Source organism: Scleropages formosus, chromosome 1 (genome assembly GCF_900964775.1).
Source record: "Scleropages formosus chromosome 1, fSclFor1.1, whole genome shotgun sequence".
Taxonomy (NCBI): Eukaryota; Metazoa; Chordata; class Actinopteri; order Osteoglossiformes; family Osteoglossidae; genus Scleropages; species Scleropages formosus.
The window spans coordinates 44,237,340-44,258,850 of record NC_041806.1 but is presented as its reverse complement, the minus strand read 5'-3'; the positions used below and the strand labels follow the sequence as shown (position 1 = coordinate 44,258,850).

Here is a 21,511-nt window from a genome sequence, read left to right as displayed (position 1 = left end):
TTCGCTCAGTTAACCACAGTGAGCGGAGCCATGTTGTAAAGCAAAGCACTGACTGATGAAGCAACTTGACCTCTCCCAATTGATGTCCAGCAGCTTCCAGGTGTTGGACAGACTGATACAGATGTTTGAGCTGCACCAAGAGTTCCTCACCGTACTGGGTGAACCACAGCGCGTTCAGATTTGCTGCGATCAACCGGCCGAGACCCCTACCCACCTGTCCAAGATGCCAGAAGATTCGTTGAGCTGCGCGGCGTGGTTCTCGGCTTCCAGCAGGAGCTTGGGCAGCTTCTTCTCACCCAGTCCTTTGGTGAGCCCACTCACCTTGTAGTCTAGCCGGTCGTGTAGTTGGCCCAGATCTCGTCCCATTTCCTCGAGGTCCTATGCAGCGAGGCTCACACCGTGAGGAGCTCTGGCACAACTGAGTTCTGCTCTTCTAATGTTCAGATCTACATGTGTTGGGATCTTCCAGTGCTATCATCAACCAATTTCTGAATTTCCAATCATGCATTCTGACCATCAAATGCTCTGATACATCAGCATGCCCCCTCAAAATGTGACCACAGATGTGGCGGTGGTGGAACGTCAATAACTAAAATAAAGGAATACATTTGAGAAGCACTTACCTCCACCTCCTGGTTGATGCTCTCAGAGAGGAGGTTGGCTTCCGCAAGGATGCGCTCACCGTCTGCAAGAGTGTCCTCCGCTGCCTTTTTGGCTGCGTTCGCAGAGTTCCTCTTCCTCTGTGGGCAGACCAAACAACAAGCATGGAGCCAAAAGACTTTGAGTTGAACTCCCAGGATGAAGCCAACGTTTGAACGTAATTATGACAGATACTATGGAGAGACACTCATGTTCTGAGATATGGAGTGTGCAGCACAGGCACTGCTGCTTTTCAACATACTTCTTACTCATTCTCAGGTAAGTGCACAGCTGTGGAGACCCTTCGATTACGAATAAGTGTATTGCGTATGACTTTACTCATTAAGCATTAAACGGATGGGGCCAATAAAGAGAAAACTCCACCTCCAAGTTGCTCATGTTCCAGTGATTGAGGTTCGAGAGGGTGTTGGTCTCTCGGATCTTCCGCTGCGCCTCTTTCAGCAGCTCCTGCGCATCATCCAGCTTCCCTCGGTAATCGCCCATCTTGCTCGTCACCTCCTGCTTCAGGTCCTCGGTTGCCTGGTGCGGGTTGCCGAAGAGCCTCTTCACTTTCTGGAACAGGGCCTCGGCAGCCCTGGAAATCGAGACCCCCGCCCCCCGCCCCATGCGTCAGTCATTTCTCACAGATGGAGCTGTTTTTCAACAAGTAGGGACAGAGGAAAGTTGGAACAAATTGAAGCGCTACACTGGGTCATTAAACATTTTTTTTTGTCACTTTGTGTTCTGTGATTTATTTTTATTTATCATTGCCACTAGATGGCCCTATTTAATTTTGCAAAGTCAGGCCGGGGCGTTTGAGGAGGCATACATTACTAAACTAATTTGATTAGAAAGAATAATATTCCTCTCGCCGACCTCAGGCAACTTTTAATTAGTTCATTAAGATTTTACATAAGAAGAGAAAACTTTCCTAATTTTGTCTGGATTCGCTCAACCACAAAATGGCTTTGCATGGCAAAAACATGTAGAGAACATCGCAGAGGAGGTTTCTTCACAATCGCTGCATCCAGACGCATGATAAAGACTATCAACACGACCACATTTTTATAAAGAGGGTTTTTACCGTCCCGATAATGTAACTGTTCAGTGCTGACGGTTGTGGGGAAAATACAGTGGGTGGAAGCATGGACACATTCCTGATGAAAGGAGGCTTTTGTTTCTGTAGCAACGTTCACTTCATTGCCTCCTCGGCGATGCACATCCAACACCCCCCCCCCGGTTCTTTCTCAGAACCACCCAGTCCCATATGGACCATGCGGACCAAGTGCCAAGGCATCGCGGTGGGAACAAACACAGAGGGGGGGAGGGGGTAAGTGAGAACCACCAACCAACCCCAACGGCCTGTTCTTCGGAACGTGGGAGGAAAGAGGAACAGCCAGAGATTGCCTACGCAGACTACACGCACACACACAGAGAAAGAGAGGGGGGGAGAGAGAGAGAGAGAGGGAGAGAGGGAGATGGGACCGTGTTGCGCACGGCCCCAGGCAGGGTCTCTACCCCAGCTCCTCATCCGAGATCTGCTTGTTCCCCCCCAGCTGTCGCTTGCGCAGCTCTGCTAGCATGGCCTCAATGTCGCGGTGCATCTCCTGCAGACTCCTCTCGGGGGCGCCGTCCCGGATGCCCAGAGTCTTGTTCAGCTGCCGGGCCTTGTCCTGCAGAGCTGGGAAGGCAGAACACACCAAGATGCCGCAAGCAAAGCGCTGTCAGCGGTAACCTTGTTTTGTTCGCCGCAAAATAAGGCACATAGGTGTCTCCGGGGGGACACGACAGGCACGAATGGAGCACGATGGGGATGGGGCTGCGGAGCGCATCGCAAGGGCGAGACGACACACTACCCGCCTCTCGGCGTTCACCTCCACAGTGTTGTCACTTAAGCCGGCAGGAGATCCGCTCCTTTAATGTAGAGTTTTGGCGGGGGGCAAAGCAGGCGCACATCGCGGTGAACTTCTCGTGAACCTCTGCTTTAGAGAACAGCGGAGAGAAGGCTTCGGGCGTGCTGCGCGCGCCCTTCTTTCCTAGGCACGCGCGACGGGAGTCAGACTCATTTCACACCGATCCGTGGCCCGTCACTCGGCCCCGAGGACCAATTAATTCCGGAGTGCGCCGCGCGTCCCGTTGCTGGCTGCGATCCTTTCCTCCGCTTCCCACCCAGGCTTTGTCTCCCGTTCCTGCGCGGAGAGACCGCGGCAGGAACACGGCACCGAGTTTCCAAATTCCGCGGCTTCTCGGACCGACGGCAGCAAACGGGCCGCAGCAACGGCCCAAATGCGCCGCTTTCCTTCCTTCCCCCGATTCCCATTTGCCGCTCTTACTCCTTTTAGGTGCATTCAAAGAAAAGTCAGACTCTGCTTGGCAGACTTTAATCACATTAATTTGGTCTTTGAAACCAAAACCCCATCAGTTGAAAAAGCGGAGGAGTTACTCGGCGCCTCCTAATTTACATATAAACCATCAAAACGAAACCTTAATTAGACGCGTTTCCGAAATTCCAACGAAAATGTTTAATAAGATTACAAAGGCAAAATATATACCTATTAAATCAGCTCAGCCCCAAATAATTGCACACTGCGCTTTAGAAGCAATTAAACCACTTTAAGTTGGACTCGGTCGCCAAATTTCTACTTGTTTATTTACGTGCTAACATGAAAATTAAATGGACTCCCTCCTGATTTTACTTTTCTTTATCGCCATGAACTCCAGTTAAATTGCCTCCAACCAGACCACCCATAAATATAATACAAAGAGAAGAAAGCTTTTCATTTTCCATTTGTATGCTTTTTAGGTAGAGGCTTTTTTTTAAGGGGAGGATGAGATGTGAATGAGAATGGCTTGGAGTCTGGCCACTGCTGTCGCGCCAGTCGGGGTTCGAGGGGTGGACTCCGCAGGCTGGGCAATAGCTTCGCCGTCTGCGGGTCTTTCGGTGCCACCGAGCCCACCTGCTCTGACCCCGGCGCCGCCAATCCCGCTGCCCACGGCGAGCGCGCCGCCTGCCAGCTGGGTGCCATTACGCCGCCTTCACAGGGACTCGTCTCTTTTAATTAAGCCCTCACACAGCAACACCGGGGCCTTTATTAACAGAACCGTCTTCCAATTTAAACCACGGTAAAATGTCACAACAAAAAAGCCTTCTAATCACAGAGCAGAAGACGCCACGTTCGGGCTGGAGGTGGCTTTGCTTTACATCATGATCCCTCTGTATTTCAAGGGACTAACAAAGTGGTCAGAGAGGAGAAATATGAGGAAACTCGCTGTAATTGGTCATGAAGTCGCCATTTAGCAGGCCGCTTATCGCTCCGTGAGACGCGCGCTCCCGCGGGGCGTCGAGAGGAGGCGGTCACGCGCCACACTATGCGCGCAGTACCTTTTGCAGCCTGCAGGGCGCTCTTCACCAACGACTCGAGCCCTTGCGCGCGTGCGTGGATCCGTTCGGCGTCAGCGTCCGTTTGCGCGCCGTCTGCGGAAACTTTGCTGGCCTGTGGGAGCAAAACCGACCCGTCTGTTGGGACTGGTGACGTCAAGCACGTCAGTCTGCGGTGAGTATCCACCACGGCTACATAAACGGAAAAAATGACACATTTTTGTGGATGCACGTGTTCGTAAAGTCGAACGACGGGAGGGGAGAGAAGCGGAACATCGCTCTCTGACCGGGAGCTCAAGTTCCTCCAGCACGCAGGAACAACCTACCCGCCCTAACAGCTCGTCCATCTCCGTCACCACGCTGTCCAGGTTGCTGTCTGCCAGCTGGAGGAGCCTCTCTGGCGCCCTCTGTGGGGAGAGCAGGTGCTGCAGGAGATGACAGCTGAGTTTCAGTTCTGTTGATACAGCGAAACCCATAGAGCATCTTGCAGGGTGCAGGCAGGGGCTGCTGTGTTGGACATCGGTGGAAAGGTGGTGGAGAGCTTCCCTTTAAAGTCTGCCACATTTAAAAAAGCATGGCAGGCCTGGAGAGGCCATCACTCTATAGTTACATTTATCTGATGCTTTTCTCCAAAGCAACTTACAATTATTTACCCATTTATACAGCTGGGTAATTTTAGTGGAGCAAGTCAGTGTAAGCACCTTGCTCAAGGGTACTATAGCAGGAAGGGAAGCTTGAACCTACAATTTTTGGGTCCAAAGGCAGTTGCTCTAACCACTACACTACCAGCATCCCTATATGGTGCATCCTCCACTGCAACCCCATTCATCAAGAAGAAGCGGTCTGAGGGGGCTGCCAGATTGAGCGCCGCACGGAGCGAGAGTGCCAGGCCCAGCGAGATCCACTAAGCTACCGCTTTACGCAAGAACCGGGCGATGTCTTCATCCCAGCGAGAAGGCTCTCCACCAGTAATCTGCACTAATCTGTCGACTAAGCACCACTTTTGTTTCTTCCCCTTTCAAGGATGTTGGAAACAAAATCCACCTCTTCTAGACACAAGCGCTGATGCCGCTATCTTTTGTGGAATTTACCGTACATCATAAAAGGCCCTACAGATGGCGTTGTCTTATGTTTCCTCAGTCTTCCGAATTGAGAGGAAATATCACCATCTCAGGGACATGAAAGCTGTTTGATGTGAGGTTTGACGGAATTTCATATCCCCCGGGAGACCGACACAGCCGAGGAGCGTTCACACGTTCAAACTTGGCAAAACTCAATACTTCGCCAGGTTTGATTTCCGGTTTATCTCAGAAATTCAGACGCGAACCCCAAAAACAACAGAAGAAAAATTACAGTTCATAAAAAATACATACACAAAAAAAGAAAACATGCTCACGTGTCAAGTACGGTGAAAATACATTCAAGTTAAAATCTGACAAAAAGCTTCGTTTCGTATATATCGCTTTTCAGTCTTTGACGAATGGCAGAAAAAGTTTTTAAAATGTTTGTTTTATAGTCTTCGGGGTAAAAGCGCAGTCTCACCTTGAGCTCCTCGGTCATGTTCTCAAACCTGTAGAGCACCTTGTAGGGGGGAGGCAGGGGCCCAGTGAGGTTGATGCTGGAGACAAGGCGATGGAGACCCTCCAGGTCACTGAGCAGCAGGCCACTGCAGTCATCGTCACAGGCTGCAATGTGGACACGCACACACACACACAAACAGGTAGCGTGTCAGCCAGGTGACACACAACCACTCACATCCCCCCCACCTCATCATCCTATGAGTGCCAGCGGTAGGAACCTAATGAGCTCTTCTTCTCAAACAGCCCCCCTCAGCTCCCAGTTGTCACCTTCCTGGTGGGAACAACACACAGGGCTAAAGTGGACACGGGGCAGGTGTTGATAGGAGGTTTGATGGGGATCCTGAGGACTTTTCGAAGTTTGTGTTGCTTAGCAACCCTACCAGGATGGGACAGGCCAGGTGGACTGGTGATGTGACCAGGATCGGGGTGGGGGGGAGAGATTGTTTACGGCCAGGGAGTGTCACAGCCCTAGAACAACGGTGCCTCCTTCACACTGTTTAACTTCATCCAATTTAACGCACCCCGCCTCTCCCGGGAAAGACTCAAACCTCTGTGAAAGGGCTTCAAGGCAAGCGAGCAAATAAATAAATAAATAAACAAATACATTTCTCAACTTTTCTTAGGCTTACGAGAATCCTGGTCTTTTCTGGCTGTGCGAGATTATGCGCGCGCGGCGCTGGAGGGTTCGGGGGTGGGCGGACGGGCGGTGTGATTTCAAGCGTGAAATGCGACAGAGAGCGGAAATCGGCTTTCGGCCCGTCCGTTTCAGGTGCTCAACATGCATCGAGGAGAAGGGAAAAAAAACGAAAGGCAAAAGTCCCAAGTACCATAAATATGTTTTGCATGGATTTTCCACATTGCTATTGTCGTCCTTAACATATATATTAAAAATCAGCGGCTCTCCCGCAAACAAAACCGAAGAAACTCATGTGAAGACATGCATTTTAACTCCCCCCATGGCAGCTAACCCCAGGGAGACAAAACCCATGGTTCGATAACCAACCGGACAAGGTGGTCTGAGATGTGACTCCACACCAGCCTCCCTGGACTTTGGTGCAAAAGTGAGGAATCGGGGTTAGCAGATGTTAAGGCAGTGCAAAAAACAGCACACACACACACACACACACACACACACACACACACACACACACACACACACACACACATCATGCAGCAGTCGCTCGTGCTCACACACCCAGGCAAAGGGCATGCACCGAGCTCCGGGCGTTACCCGGCGATGCGGGCACGTTTAACGCAGCGATGGGCGACATCTGCAGACGGTGCCTTGCAAAGAGGTTCGCTTCTGATCCCTCTTTTGTGATGGGCAAAATGGCCCTGAGTGTTCGCACTGCGCACATTACCTTTCCAAATTGCATGCAGCTTGCATCAGCACTCTTACCTCCGTAAGTAAAACACAGCCAGCGTTCTGCAGGTTTTTAGGGTTACGTAAAGAGGCTGCCGACCATGAAATAAACTGATGGAGGAACATACAATGATCTTTTTAATAAGATTACAAGGTACGCGATACCTCTGGCTTAATGAAGCTCTGATTGTTTTTCATTACTTTTTAATGGTATAAGATCACTGGAAGAAACAACTAACCTCAAAGTACCCCTGATAATTGCCATGGCAACACATTACAAGTAAACGGAAAACAAGATTTCCTTTCTGCACGTTTAGCCCGAGGAGGGGGGGACAATTGTGTTCAGGTGAACAATGGTCTTACCGCGGTTCTCCTTTAGTCCGAAGCCGTATTATAAACACATAAAGATGATGAGCCTGGTGCTCCACTGAGAGTCATAATGAGGTTGAAAGGGAGGAAACCTCTGTTGTAGCATGTCAGCGCAAAGGCGGTTCTCTGCAACATCTGCAGGGGTTGGGCAAGGTTCGGGCAGGGTTCGAGTGCGAGGAGGAAGGGAAGCGGTCATGAAGCTCAGGTACGTACACACGATCCCAGAAGGCCCACAGACATGCCGTTCCATGCACCGGTCACAGGCCCGTCCCGTGGCCCCTGGCCGACATCGGCATTGCCCGGTGCGAGGATCGCAAGGGCCGGGCAGCGCGCCCACAGAGTCGCACTTACACTCCTCGCACCGGCCACCGGGGGCGCGGGGGTCTCCGTGGTAACCGCTGGCACACCTAAGGGTGACATGAACAGATGATACGTTTTTCAGCAGCAGTGCATTTGACCCTCCGGGGTCTAATGAGACATATTGCAGCCGCTTACCTTTCGCAGTACTTCCCCTCGTACCCCTCAGGACAGGCGTCGCAGCGGTAGTCAGCGAAACCCTCCATGACACACGTGGGGCTGAAACTGGGACACAGGGAATGGTCATCGCTCAGTGCCGCCCCGAAGCCTCTTGGAGAACTTTCCAGAGACGGGCTGTGTGGAAAGATGGCCTACTTGTTCTCGGGGTTGCTAAGGGGGCAAGCGCAGGGCCTGCAGTCCTGAGGAGACCCCCGCACCACGCCGTAGTAGCCCGGAGCGCATCGCTCACACCGGTCCCCAACCGTGTTGTGCTGGCAGTTCTAAGAGACGGAGGAACACCAGACACGATGAGACACCAGATAGGAAGGCAGCCAGGCTTCACCTTTACTGCAACTTCACCTGTTCAGATAGTCACCCATTAGACTCTTACAATCGACACAGCGGTGCAATGGGTAGTAGCACTGGCGCCCCACAGCTGTGCGATCATATGTAGGTTTCTTCTCTACTCACTCTGTGTGGAATTTGCACGTTCTCCTCATGTTTGCGTGGACTTTCTCCGTGTGCTGGGGCTTTCTCTCACAGCCCAAAGACATGTTTCAGGTGGATCGGTGACTGCAAAATTGCCCTTACTGCGTGACTGTGGGGGGGTGCGGTGGCGCATTGGGTTGGACCGGGCTCTGCTCTCCGGCGGGTCTGGGGTTCGCATCCCGATTGGGGCGCCTTGGGATGGACTGGCGTCCCGTCCTGGGTGTGTCCCCTCCCCCTCCAGCCTTGCGCCCTGTGTTGTCGGGCTAGGCTCCGGCTCCCCGTGACCCCATATGGGACAAGTGGTTTCAGATGATGCGTGTGTGTGTGCGTGTGACTGTGTCTGTTACGCTGCTCTGGTATATAGCTGTGGTGTATCCATGTGACCTTGGAAAAAAGGTGTCACCTGAATACTACACAGTGCTCTTTGTACAACGCGTTGGAGAAAAGCTCCTGCTAAATGAATAAATGTAAATGTTACAAGGGAAAGTCCGCAAGAGCTGTTTGAAGGAGTCAAATGAGAAACCAGCGATAAGCTGCAGTGATTTGGAGGGGAAAGTTTGAAGGAATAACTACCAGAAACGCTTCCCTGCCGTGTTTTTTCCCCATTTCCTGCAGTAACGTCACACTGAGAAAATGCCAATACGCACTGAAGACAGTAATCAGTCCACTGAAGTACTGGTTTACTGAGCCACGGCAGCTGAAGACTTTCATTAACTTCTTGTGTACCTCAATTACCTAAATTGCGCTGTACACATTCATTTAACATTTTCAATTTTCCAGTTCTGTAAAATGCAAATGATATTGTTATTAGCACAAATGCAAATGAACCTGAGATTGAATTTCATACCCGGAGAAGAGGATGCGAGCGACACTTGAGCGAGTGCGCCGCGTGACGCTCGAAACCAGAGCCGGTGCTACGGATGGTGTGATGTGCGCTGCAAAGCGGCACGCTGTGGCGAGAAATGTCCACCTTTGTTAACAAAGGATGGCCTCCAGTCATAATAATAATCACGCTGTTGGACTTCATATGAAGTGTATATAAAAATCATTCCGGATTGATCTGGAGGAGGAAAGCTTGTGAGCACAAGCAGAGGACGGAGAATATTAATTGGGGGCTTTTGGGGCCACAGGGGTACGTGGAGCAGGCCATTTGCCACTGGCCATTCCCAAGGTACGTGAGGCTGGGGAGGAGGTGGGGAGGGGGGCAGCGCCCTTACCTGGCAGATGGATGTCTCTGGATCACAGGTTTGACTGTGCCCGCTGCACTGGCATCGCACGCAGGTTCCGATGCCAGCTCGGGAGACGCGGCTGCCAGCCCGCTCCGACAGGCGGTAGAACCCGGCGGCGCACTCCTGTGGGGGGGGGGTTATACACAGACACATCAGCCCCAGGACCATGAGAGAACCCTGGGGGGAGAACCAGGGTGAACCAGGGCTGCTCCCCGAGCGCAGGCGAGCCTCGCATATTCAGTATTAATAGGGTCAATTTGGAGAGCCATCTGCTCACAACAAACATGCTAAATGCCCATTTAAAAAATGCTTTATTAACTATGCGGCGGCTTAAAATAAATGCCATCTGCCTCGCTTGCTCACAGCCTCCTTTACGATGCCCCCCTCCCTCCGCCCATCTAGTACAGCACATCAATCACACTTTCTCTTCCAAAGTCATAACAGTAAAACAAAAGTTTGCTTTCAGATTCTCGGGGTTCATTAAAGTAGCGGCGAAGAGCGACAGAAGCCCCAGCAGCTTCCAAGCCCAAAAAAACAGCGAATCCATTTGTTCACAGTCTATTTGTTGAGCGGAAAGATGGTGGGAGATTGTGACAGACATTTTTTTTTTTTCCCCCTAATCGCCTCCGCGCAAACCCGCGAGCATCCGCGGCTCGGCTCAATTCTGCGGGAGGCCTGAGGCTATTGCGGTTAGAAGTGGACGGCACGCTGGGGGGAGGATCACCTCGCAGGACAGCCCGGAGTATCCCTGGGGACATTCGCACTTCTCAATCTGATGGGCGCGCTCGCTTTCGACGGAGGGCCGACCCTCCTCAGCAACCTCCAGGGAAATCTCCGAGATCCTGCATTTTGATCAATTTAAAAAGGACAAATAAAAACGGTTAAGGTGAATCAATGATGTGCAATGTTTAGAATTCATCTACAGAGCGCTAGGAGAGAGAACTCCTGTCTGTTGATACTTATATATGGAAACTGAACGCAGACTGTATGGGAAAAACATTGCAGCGCTTCTATATCCTCATAAGAAGTTTTAGATTTCTGCGATTTCCAAGGCGTTCATCAAGCCGCACCCCGAAACACGAGGTACAATTTAAAAATATGGGATGTCCTCTATGAAGTGTTTTTGGACCCATCAGTGCAGTCAGTACATGTTTCACACATTTAGCTGATGCTTTACTCCAAAGCAACTTACAATGTTAAGGTTACAGTTATCACAAGCTTACAATTATCACACATCATCATCTGAACCACTTGTCCCATACGGGGTCGCGGGGAGCCAGAGCCTAACCCAGAAACACAGGGCGTAAGGCTGGAGGGGGAGGAGACACACCCAGGACGGGACACCAGTCCATCACAAGGCACCCCGAGCAGGACTCAAACCCCAGACCCACCGGAGAGCAGGACCCGGTCCAACCCACTGCACCCCACACCTACAATTATTTACCCATTTAAACAGCTGGGTAATTTTACTGGAGCAATTTAAGGTAAGTTCCTTGCTCAAGGGTACTACAGCTGGAGGTGGGGATCAAACCTGCAACCCTTGGGTCAAAAGACAGCGACTGCTACTACTACACCACTAGCTGTCCCTATAACACAGTTTGGAGGACATTTAAGAACACTCTTCCTCTAAAGTGGAGAAAATTAACAGCAGGGCTTCATAGAAATACATATTTTGAGGAAGGAAATGACAGCGGTGGGATGCGGTGGCGCAGTGGGTTGGACCCCAGTTCTGCTCTCCGGTGGGTCTGGGGTTCGAGTCCCGCTTGGGGTGCCTTGCGACGGACTGGCGTCCCGTCCTGGGTGTGTCCCCTCCCCCTCTGGCCTTACGTCCTGTGTTACCGGGTAGGCTCCGGTTCCCCGTGACCCCGTATGGGACAAGCGGTTCTGAAAATGTGTGTGTGTGAAATGACGTACACTTGAGTGAGAATACATTACCTGTATTCCATGAAAAATGTTGCCATAATATACTACATTATATTCCTCTTGTGAATGGGAGCGGCAGTAGTTTCCATTTCATTTTACTTGCCTCTTGACAACACAATTAACGTGCCACTTGACTCTTCTATTTAGCGCTCATGTGACTACATGCCCTCTTTGCAATCTACACTGTGTTCCAGAGTACTCATATAATGAAGCAACAGCTACAATTACTCCGAGGCAAGGTCACCCGTACGTACTTTTCTGTGCCCTTTCAACGGATGAAGAGGGTACCTGCTCTGTCTCATCAGATTTCCATGAGAAGCTTTAATGAGGATGTATTCGACGCGAAACAGCACATCCATGAACTCCTCACGCGTCATGTCTCTATTGTCGCTGTGCTTCCAGTCGTGCTGAAACGAAGAGGCAGTAGGCTAGGGTGCGGTGCCGTGCTCAGCTTTACGACAGCGCAGCGGCTGTGTCACGCTGTCCGAGTGGCCCGAGCGTTGGGTGTTACCGGGCGACTGATCGCTCACCTCTGTCATCTCAACTTCGTGACGGGTCAGCTGACCGATCTGCAGGCCCGTGATGTGCCGCACCATCACCTTGTCCTTGTGGGGGCCGCCTCTGACGACAACCTGGGGCTCATAGGAGGACTTGCCTGTTTCATCTCTGGCTTCATAATAAATAGCATACTTCAGTTTTCCTCCATAGGCTGTTATCTGGGTGGAAAGGAAATACAGCAACAACAACCAAAGTATTTTAGATATTGCAGGAATAGCGTTCCTCTTTTCTGTTGCTGTTTGTTACTATTTAATTACTCAGGCAATGATTTTATCGAAACTGTAACTCGGTTTATGCCTTCAAAAACATATTTGATTCTAGATTAGGGGCCTCGCTCAATGATACCGTACCAGAAACCAACCTGCAATGGCATCTGACACCTTGGGACTTGTCCCAAAGCACCATTTTGATTATTAACCCGAATGATTTAGGCCCCAGCAAAGCAATGGCAAAAAGAAACCCCCCAACTGCAATCTGCAAACGGTAAACAGTCCTTTCAGCAGCACATCTGTCAACAGTGAAGGACTAAAGTGAAAAGAGGAGATGTGCAATAACCATTGAACCCTGGAACTGCTCAGGAAGCCTCCAGTAGAATGGCTCCGACAGCTCGCGGGCAACCAGGTCCGCGTGCGCGACGATCTCCGGGTGCTGGAAGGAAACCCCCTGCGTGGTCCTCAGCCGGCCATCCCTGTCCACCAGCGGGAGGACTGTCTGCTCTGGCTTCAGCGTGAGCTGCGGGGAGATCGGCAGAGACGGCGAGCGGTTCGTTCAAGGCGGGAGGAAGAAGCACTTGAGACGGTACATACCTCTGCGGCAGCAGCCGCAGTAACAGCTCAACCGGCTTCCTTTCTCGTTTTTGTTCATTTGCTTTTCCTACTGTCTGTTTCATGGCTTTTAAATTCTACTCGTGCTCGCTAGCATATCACAGCCATACTGGCTATTAGTACCTGCGGAGTGGTTACCTAAATGCATCTCCATTCACTCTGGGTGAAACAAAGTGATTTTGATTCTTTTTCATTGCACATTTAGAAATGTAAGCAGAAGCACAAAATGAAGTTGCAACAAAATAAAAGGGCAGTTTTTGGCTTTACGTGGTAAAAATATTTTTTAGAGAACAACTTATGAAACAAAAATATCTAATCATATACTCTTAAATGTAATACACAGAATAAGCCAATGAAATCTAATGCAGAAATATTGTGCAATATTCAACGACAAGTGAAAATAACATTTTTGGCATTATAACGTATAATTCTATTCTTCAGTTCCTTAAGTGTATTTTGTATTCATATAACCACTTTATTGATGTCTGTAACTGCATGATGAAACTATTACCCAAACTGAGGCACAAAAATTAATACTTCTAAAAACTGAGATATACTGCAATGCAAATCGATTATATTACACAGTCAGTATTTCTGCATCCAGGTTTGGTGTCATTGGAGCGTCTATAAAATGCTTTCGCGCCCTCTGACACCTGTATGATGGACAGGAGAAAATTTCAAGAAAGCACTTAACTCCAAGAAGGACTCAGTTGTATTTTGCCTCCCTTCAACTTGTAATCTCACGACTCACTGACTTAGAGAAAATCCTTCGCATTCCAATAAATAACGGCAGGGACTGTCAACTGGCTTTTCCTTAAAGCAAACAAAGTTAGATTAAGTTTTGGCTGCATTCTTTATTTAATTTAGCCACCGTTTCCTTTTTATATAAAAGTGTCCTCTGATGATGTCCTCAGCCTCCGTCTCCATGGACACAAAGATTTATCAGGCCCACGCTCTTGCTGAGAATTCCTTATTAAAAACAAACAGGGAAATATCTCCCTCCGCATGGCCTCCTGCAGTCCCCCCCGTCTTCGCTGCTTTTTCCATTCCTCTGTTTGCACCGGTACCTTCCTGTGTTTACACTGCACTTAATTTCATGAAATATGAAACAGAGAAGTTTGTTCATGTGTCTTCCAGCAGCGGAGGTGGAGAAATGGTGGAGAAATTCTCTCTGGTTAATGCCTTCTCCGTTTTCTCAGATTCCCTGGGCTATATTACACAGAGAATGGTAGACCAGCTAATCTAATTCCACAGTATTCTGCTGAGACCTAAAAATGGCAAAATGTTCTAACGGACCACTGCTATATGGATACGGTAGCTAGTACTGCACGAGTTGGGAAAAACAGGATGTTTTACCCTGCTCACGAGCAGGACGCTACAATGAAGGAAACAGCGTTAATTATTCAAGATCAGAATTAATGCTCCACTTGAGTTCCAGTAACAGTAGGCCAAGGGGCACCGGAGAAACCGTACAGAAGTGCACTCTATTAACACTGTCCACGTTAGAGTTTTATAACCCCTTAAGGGCGTTGGCCCCCGAACTGCCCATCCATTTCAGTTGATGGATCGCTACGGCTCTCAGCAAGCTCTTATTGAGTTGTGCAAGGGGCAGGTCGCAGACTCAGTTGCAGAGTTAACTACGTTAGCTGAACGATCCCAAAGCTCTGTCTCTAGCCAACATGAAACAAACACATTTGTTCAGCTGTTGAACTGGTTTGTGAGGTATTGTAATGACCCTTTGAGGACTGGTTCCACTGCTTTAGTTATCGCAGCTATGACCAGTAAAGCGGTGGTCTCAGAGGGTGGGGGATGGGCACCCACAACATCATGGCGGACACTCACCCACATGCGGATCAGACCCGTGGCCTCGGCGCATGTGCTGGACAACCCGAAGCAGTAGCACTGGCTGCAGCCCAGCGGATTCCTGGCGCTGAGTCCAAATGTGCCGGGCCGACAGCGATCACACTTCAAACCCTGAACATTGACCTAGAGACACAGCCACAGATCAGGGAAGGGGTGGATACAGAAAAGGTCTATAGGCGCTCCATCAGCTGGTCATTACTGTGGTCAAAAAGCATCCAGTGTTTGGAGCCGTCAAAGGACCCTGGTTGAAACCCTGCAACTCTTGCAGTAGTCTTAAGTTACATACCCCATATTACTCCAGTAAAACCAACCCAACTCTATAAACAAGTAGATAATTGTAATTAGATTAGCATGCAAACCTAACACAGTTAACTGCCTTGAGTAAAGGCATCAGCTAATAATAATAATAATAATAATAATAATAATAATAATGGACTCTTTCAGTGGACTCTTCATTGACTCACCTTAATTACACTTTCTTTGGCAAAGCATGGTATGTGTTTCTTTTTACACTGTAATTGTGGCAAAATTTTTTAGTGGAACAGTTGCGGTCTCTCTATGGCCTCAAGCTATAGAACATCAGGCAAAGTCTGCTGATCCTCAGAGAAGACATTCATCAAATGCAGTAGATCAGCTTTGGCCACAGGCATGTGAAATAAGATACGCCCTTCACAGTTCACTCAGTTTGGTGACCACATCAGGACATGGCTTGAAGTGGTTTTTAGTCAGGGAACGCAAATAAGGAACATGAAAACATTTCTTTGTTTTGAAATAAATCTACAGTCCAGACTTTGACTGAAGGTCCACATTTTGATGGCACATGAGGAGCGAGGAGACACGACCACAGCTGTGATACATCATGGTGACACCAACTACAATCTGTGACTACACCACGAGGGGCAAGGAGGCAGCTCTGGGAGAACACATTTGGACAAATGGTGTCGGTGGGGTAATGAGACTGGGTTCGATGGCTGACATCCCTGACAAGCACACGCTTACATGGGAAACATCCTACTGGACGTAACTGACATCTCTTGTCACCCAACAAGCTATGGGGTCAGTCTCATGTAGCAGTGATAAAAAAAAATGCTGCCTGTGGTGATTTCAGTTACTAAGCCTTATACAAACTATCATATGACCCTTCATATTTTTAGAAATGAAATGAATTTGAAAATTACTTGTACTGTACTTGAAATCGCATTACCATTATACATCAGGATGTAAATCTAGTATTATGCAATACATGTAATTTTTAAATAATGCCTTTTTGTAAGCGAGCCAAATTAAATTCTTTATCAAAATGTGAAATGCATAAAAACTGTTTAAAAACCTCAATCCCCTAGAAAAAAAAAGATTGTTTATGATATATTTTTTTAAGGATTTGACAACAGTACAGAAAAGGTTTAAATAAAGTACGATTCCTCCATGATGCCTCTTGAAGAAAATTAAAGATGAAGACAGGATGAGTTGATTTTTTGTTTGTCATAGCTTCAAAATATCATTGTTTTCTCTGTAAGCCCTATAATGCCATGGGTTTTCATAACTGTAACAGGACCTTACTGCAAATCTTAAGAAAGTTATAGTGATAAAGCATTTTGAAAGACACTCAAAGGACTAAGATGATGAAACAATTATGGGTGCCACTATTGCGAGCAAAAAAATGCTATGAACCTCGCTTTACTGTAGTATTTTCCCAATCTGGTTTGGCTAAAAGTTCATGAGACTGGCTCTTTGGTGCACCCCTGTCTCAGTGTCCCCATGTCATGACCTGGACATATTCAAGGGTACATCATGTGACACAATGGGTCTTCCAGCATCTTCAGAAGTGACCATGATGATTCTCGCTCTACCACAGCAAGACAGTGAGCAAACCACAATCAGCAAAGTTAAATAAGCAGGTTCATTAAGGTACACCATGCACAGGCGTGTTTTTAACATAGAAGCAGCAGTTCCGCTGGAGTCAGTGTCAGCACCTGCTGTCCTCCCATTCCCCACTAGTGGGTTGTCAGTGATAGCGTCGTGCTGCCAGATCGAGGAGCGCCCCTTACAGTTGAACCATCGCCCACGTAGAGTCTATTTCCATTGCCCCCCCAACATGCCCCATCCCTTGGGTCTCCTTGGCGACGCCAAGCCTCATAAAGCGCTCCGCTATTACTCACACTGATGTGACATTTACTGGTAATCGCAGTAAAAGGCCTTTTAAACCCACACTTATCAATGAGTCTGCAGCGGTTTGCTAAGGAAAAGGGGTGAGGGTAGGGTAGGGTAGGGTAGGGTAGGGTAGGGTAGGGTAGGTGGTGGTAAGGAGAGGAGTCACACACTGTGATTTAGATGTTCTACCTCAGTGGTTCTCATTCCTGACTACCTCAATCCACATGTTGGCTGGTTTTTGTTAGAACTGCTCTTGTGAATAATTAAACTGGACTGATATGTCCAATAAATGAGGCACACAATTTAAGTCATGTTATACTAAAAGACTGAGCTGAGGACTTACTGTAGCATGCAATAATCATGAAATACCTAAAATGGTGAAAAAATAATTAAAGTTATACTTGTTATTTTTAAATATCAAAAAAGATGTCTGTGATTTCAGTTAATTAATGATTCCAATGAATAGGCTTAGATCAAGTGATCAAAAAGACCACATAATTTACATAAGAAAATCTCTGATTGAAGTTATAACTAATTTATCCTAAGTTTCACACCAAGCAAAGCAAGTCTTTTATTAAGGCTGCAGCACCTTTCTAATATCTCACAATATATCTCACATTATAGAGACTACAGGTAGTGTTTGCAGCCATCAAAGGATGCGGGTTCAAATCCTGCTGCTGTTGTAATACTTTTGAATACCCTGCATTACTCTAGTAAAAATTACCCAACTGCATAAAGAAGCAGATAATTGTAAAAAGATGACCATAGAAACTAAACATTGTAATCCACCTTGGGTAAAGGGGTCAGCCAAATAATAATAATAATAATAATAATAATAATAATAATAATAATAATAATTTCACTGTGGGTATGTATCATTAATAAATCTGGTTAATGTGACTGAAAACCTTAACAAATGTGTTGAACATGATTTCAGCAGTGTGATTTATGCACCGAAAACCCACTGAAGACAGCTTAATTAATAGCCCGGCTGGAAGACCTCCCAGGGATCTGCCAGGAACAGGGCTGAGAACTGTTCAGCTACAGAACATATTAGCGCCTGCCTGCCATGCAAAGGCAACAGATTCTAAGATTTTCATCTAGCATCTAGCCAGACAGCATATAAATGCTTTAAGATCCCTATGAGGGCAGGTGACCGACTTAGTGCTGGGCAGTTGTCCAGCATTTCCAAGGAGTATCACATCTCTCTGGGCCTTTGAGGCTGGAGCTGTATGGTTGTGTGGCTCTCTGTTGATTAGCCCCAGCAATACTTTAGTATGGTTATTTTTTATTATTATTATTATTATTATTATTATTAATTAGTTATTTAATTTATAGACAGAAAGAGAGCAGTGGCACTTGATTAGGCCGATGCCCCCGATATATTGACACAGAGGAGCACTGAACCAAATGGTCTGTCTGGTACTCTGGGCAAGTGGCCTTTTTACCCCATATATCACACTCTAGTTTTTTGCTAAATGTTGGAACTACTCTGTCCTGTAATCAACAAGATGCGAAAAGTACGCTTGCACCACCAAGTCAAAAGATGGCAGTAAAATACATCTGAATGGAACAAGCAAATTTCGTTAATTCAGCTCACTTGCAGTGTGCACAGATTTTTTCAGCTCGTATATGATATTCTTAAGCGTGGGTGATTAATAACAGCATGAGGAATTTCATAGGAATCTATTTCTGTGTAAATCTGCATTTCTATTTTCAGTCATTTTAAATTTGTTTTAATTTCACTGTAGTTCAAAGACAATAAAAGTACTGAGGTTAGTAAGTTTTTAAATTGTAAGTCTTACAAGGTAGGGGAGCCAGTGTACTATTAATAACAGTGATATAATTAATGATATAACAAGTCAGTGCAAATAAAGTGATTGCTTTCGATTACAAATGCTTACCTTAGCTGGAAATCAATCCTGACAAAATTTTACTTTAGGAAACATTTATGCATATTGCATATTAAAAACAATAATCCAAATCGAAGAAGTCATTAAGAATGAATGGAATTATTTGTCTTGATGTGGTTTACTCTAGGTCTGTGGTTGTGATTGAGGAATCTGGCAGGTATTGCAGTACCTTGCAAGTGCACTGTCCCGTCCTGTCAGAGCAAGAGCACAATCTGCGCTCCGCATCGCAGGTCTGACCGGCGGAGCCGGCCACGGAGCAGTCGCACGTGGTGCATTGTGGGAAGTCGTGGTAGCCCATTTTGCACTGGTCGCACTTCTCGCCGGTGAACTGGTCCCGGCAGAAGCAGCAGCCGGTGTCGGGGTTGCACTGCAGGGTCAGGGAGCCGACCACATTGCAGTCGCATGCCTGAGGAGATAGGGGTCATCGCAGAGGTCACACCGGTCACATCGTGCCCCTATTTCTGTAACATTTTAAGCTCTATAATTCTAAGCCACAACGCAAATTTAACTGAAGGAGGTTTATAGAGTCATTTCACTGTCTCCCATTATTCACACCATCTGTGGAAGAGAGGATTTTTCAATGTGACTTTGACTCATGTTTACAAAGTCATGTTTTCAAATTAAATTTATAATCCAAACCCCACCCCCCCCACCCAGCCACCATATTTGTGCACAAATATAATTCCGATTTCCAAATTGGTTTTCGGTATGAATTAAAGAACGTTTTCGCTAGGAAATGCTTCATTTCCATTTTAAATCCGATGTCCGACTAATTAACTTTTCATTAAACGACTGTAGCTGCAACACTTCCAGCTGCATTTTTTCATGAATAAGCAAATAAGTGAAAATGCATTGCCTCTGTTGATAAAGATGAACAATTAGTGTAGTCTGTCCATGACGCCCAAGCCTAATGTCGATCTCAAGGTAATTAACCGGCTTTTGAAATGTCAGGAACAAGAACCGGGAGATGTCCATTAACCGCAAAATGAGTCCAAGAGCACGCCACTTACAGGTGAGCCTACTTGGCACAGAAAGCTAATAAAGAGACGCAGGGGAGGGAAACTCACCTTACAACCCATCACAATATCATGACCCCAGTAATTGGGGGCGCACTTATCGCACCTCTCTCCTACGGTGTTTGGGGGGCAGATGCACTGCCCCGTGTTGGAGTCGCAGTTGTTGCCCACATCGGCACACTGGCAAGCTAGGAGTGGAAATAGAGATTTTCCGGTAACGAAATAAAGAAATCCGACATCCATGGCGTTCATCCTGAATACTCCTCCTACTACAGTACCTTTGAGCAAGGTACTTACCCTGAACTGATACAGAAATTACACTGATACAGCTGCATAAAGGGATCTATAACCGTTAATTCATTAACCGATGAACTAAACGAATAACTGGTTGAATCACATAGCTGTAGAAATCTGTGAAAAACTGTAAGCACCTTAGTATGCAAACATTGTACGTCACCTTGGAGAAAGGCATCAGCTAAAAATTAATTTCTGAAATAGTACTGAAATCTGAGAAGTGAAAGAGAATTTGTTTTGCTATATATGCATACATAATAATATGCATTGATATTATTTGTATTGATATGTGTAATGAGGGCATATAAAATGGGAATGTGTGGATTAAACATTGTGTGTGATTTTGTGTTGTTGTGTCTGTCCAACGATCTGTCCCTAGTCACAGAAGCTCAGGTGAACAGCGTACAGCAGGATCAGGAAAACAGGAAACAAGGCCTACGTGTGCAGCCCCCTTCCTGGAAATTGAAGTATCCGCGAGCGCATCGGTCGCACTTGAGTCCGGTCACCCCCGGCTGGCAGCGGCATTGGCCCCTCTCATCACAGTCAAACGACTTGGACCCGAAGGAGTTGCAGTGGCACGGGACGCAGCCGCGGCCCTGCTGTATGCCGAAAGTGGAGGGCTGCGGGGGGGGTGAAAGGCGGTTAACGTCGCGTCTGGACCGCCAGTCGACAACGCTCATGGCACAGCGTCGACACAGTACTCCCCAACATCAAGGCAAAAAAACATCACCCCCCCTACCCCACCGCTGCAGGGTGGACCCGGAGGCTCTTTGCGAGACGCGTGCGTGCCAGGCTAACCCCCGGCAAAGCGGCACGATGAGGCTGTTGGCGCTGCGTGGCCAGAGAACGGACGCCGCGCTGGAGAGAGTGACGGATCAAAGCCAGGGACCAGGTGGGCCACTCTGATCCCCAGCTCACCCCAGATCAATGCGGGACATTCTCTTTGTGTTCCACTCGAGCAGGAAGCACAGATGTTGGGTACTGCTTACCAGCCAAATGTCATAAAAAGGCCTCCTTCTGCCAGCAAAGTTTATACATGGATTTTTACAGCCTGAATACTTATTAAATCCATCATAACACCACAATTATGTTTATCACGATGCGCAATGTTGTATTTCTAATTAAAGAGCTGTGCCGTAAATCGTGATTCACGCTGCCCGGAAACGATCAGAGTAGTCAGCGATGGATTCACAGAAAAAATTACGCATTGTTATAGATGTGGAGATCATTTCAGGTGCGTTCCCCGCTAAAATTCAGGGGTGTGTTTCAGTGCCCCCTCCCCACAAAAAAAAAGGTTGGGGTGCAAATACACTGCACAATACAGCAAAAGAACAGCAGCACACTTCCACAAAGCAAACATGCAGCAGAGTAAAATCATCTCACAGTTCAGCACTTATAAATATTT

At 47.6% G+C, this 21,511-nt stretch overlaps 1 protein-coding gene across 4 annotated transcripts in view; it reads right to left on the bottom strand.

The window, feature by feature from the left end:
- lama2 (laminin, alpha 2) overlaps positions 1 to 21,511 on the bottom strand; it is a 102,689-nt gene that overhangs the window by 19,336 nt on the left and 61,842 nt on the right. For 3 of the 4 annotated variants that reach the window (XM_029258218.1, XM_029258216.1, XM_029258217.1), the window contains 19 exons: positions 20,546 to 20,726; positions 19,864 to 20,000; positions 18,966 to 19,202; positions 14,712 to 14,855; positions 12,601 to 12,777; positions 12,018 to 12,203; positions 11,776 to 11,894; positions 10,289 to 10,406; positions 9,553 to 9,687; positions 8,003 to 8,127; positions 7,826 to 7,912; positions 7,544 to 7,737; positions 5,561 to 5,703; positions 4,345 to 4,443; positions 4,022 to 4,133; positions 2,158 to 2,320; positions 1,024 to 1,234; positions 624 to 740; positions 215 to 378 (listed from right to left, as the gene is read on the bottom strand). In XM_029258218.1, coding sequence (XP_029114051.1) covers positions 215 to 378; positions 624 to 740; positions 1,024 to 1,234; positions 2,158 to 2,320; positions 4,022 to 4,133; positions 4,345 to 4,443; positions 5,561 to 5,703; positions 7,544 to 7,737; positions 7,826 to 7,912; positions 8,003 to 8,127; positions 9,553 to 9,687; positions 10,289 to 10,406; positions 11,776 to 11,894; positions 12,018 to 12,203; positions 12,601 to 12,777; positions 14,712 to 14,855; positions 18,966 to 19,202; positions 19,864 to 20,000; positions 20,546 to 20,726 — 2,849 coding nt within the window. The remainder of the gene's footprint in view (positions 1 to 214; positions 379 to 623; positions 741 to 1,023; positions 1,235 to 2,157; positions 2,321 to 4,021; positions 4,134 to 4,344; positions 4,444 to 5,560; positions 5,704 to 7,543; positions 7,738 to 7,825; positions 7,913 to 8,002; positions 8,128 to 9,552; positions 9,688 to 10,288; positions 10,407 to 11,775; positions 11,895 to 12,017; positions 12,204 to 12,600; positions 12,778 to 14,711; positions 14,856 to 18,965; positions 19,203 to 19,863; positions 20,001 to 20,545; positions 20,727 to 21,511) is intronic. The other variant, XM_029258215.1, reaches the window with a different exon arrangement.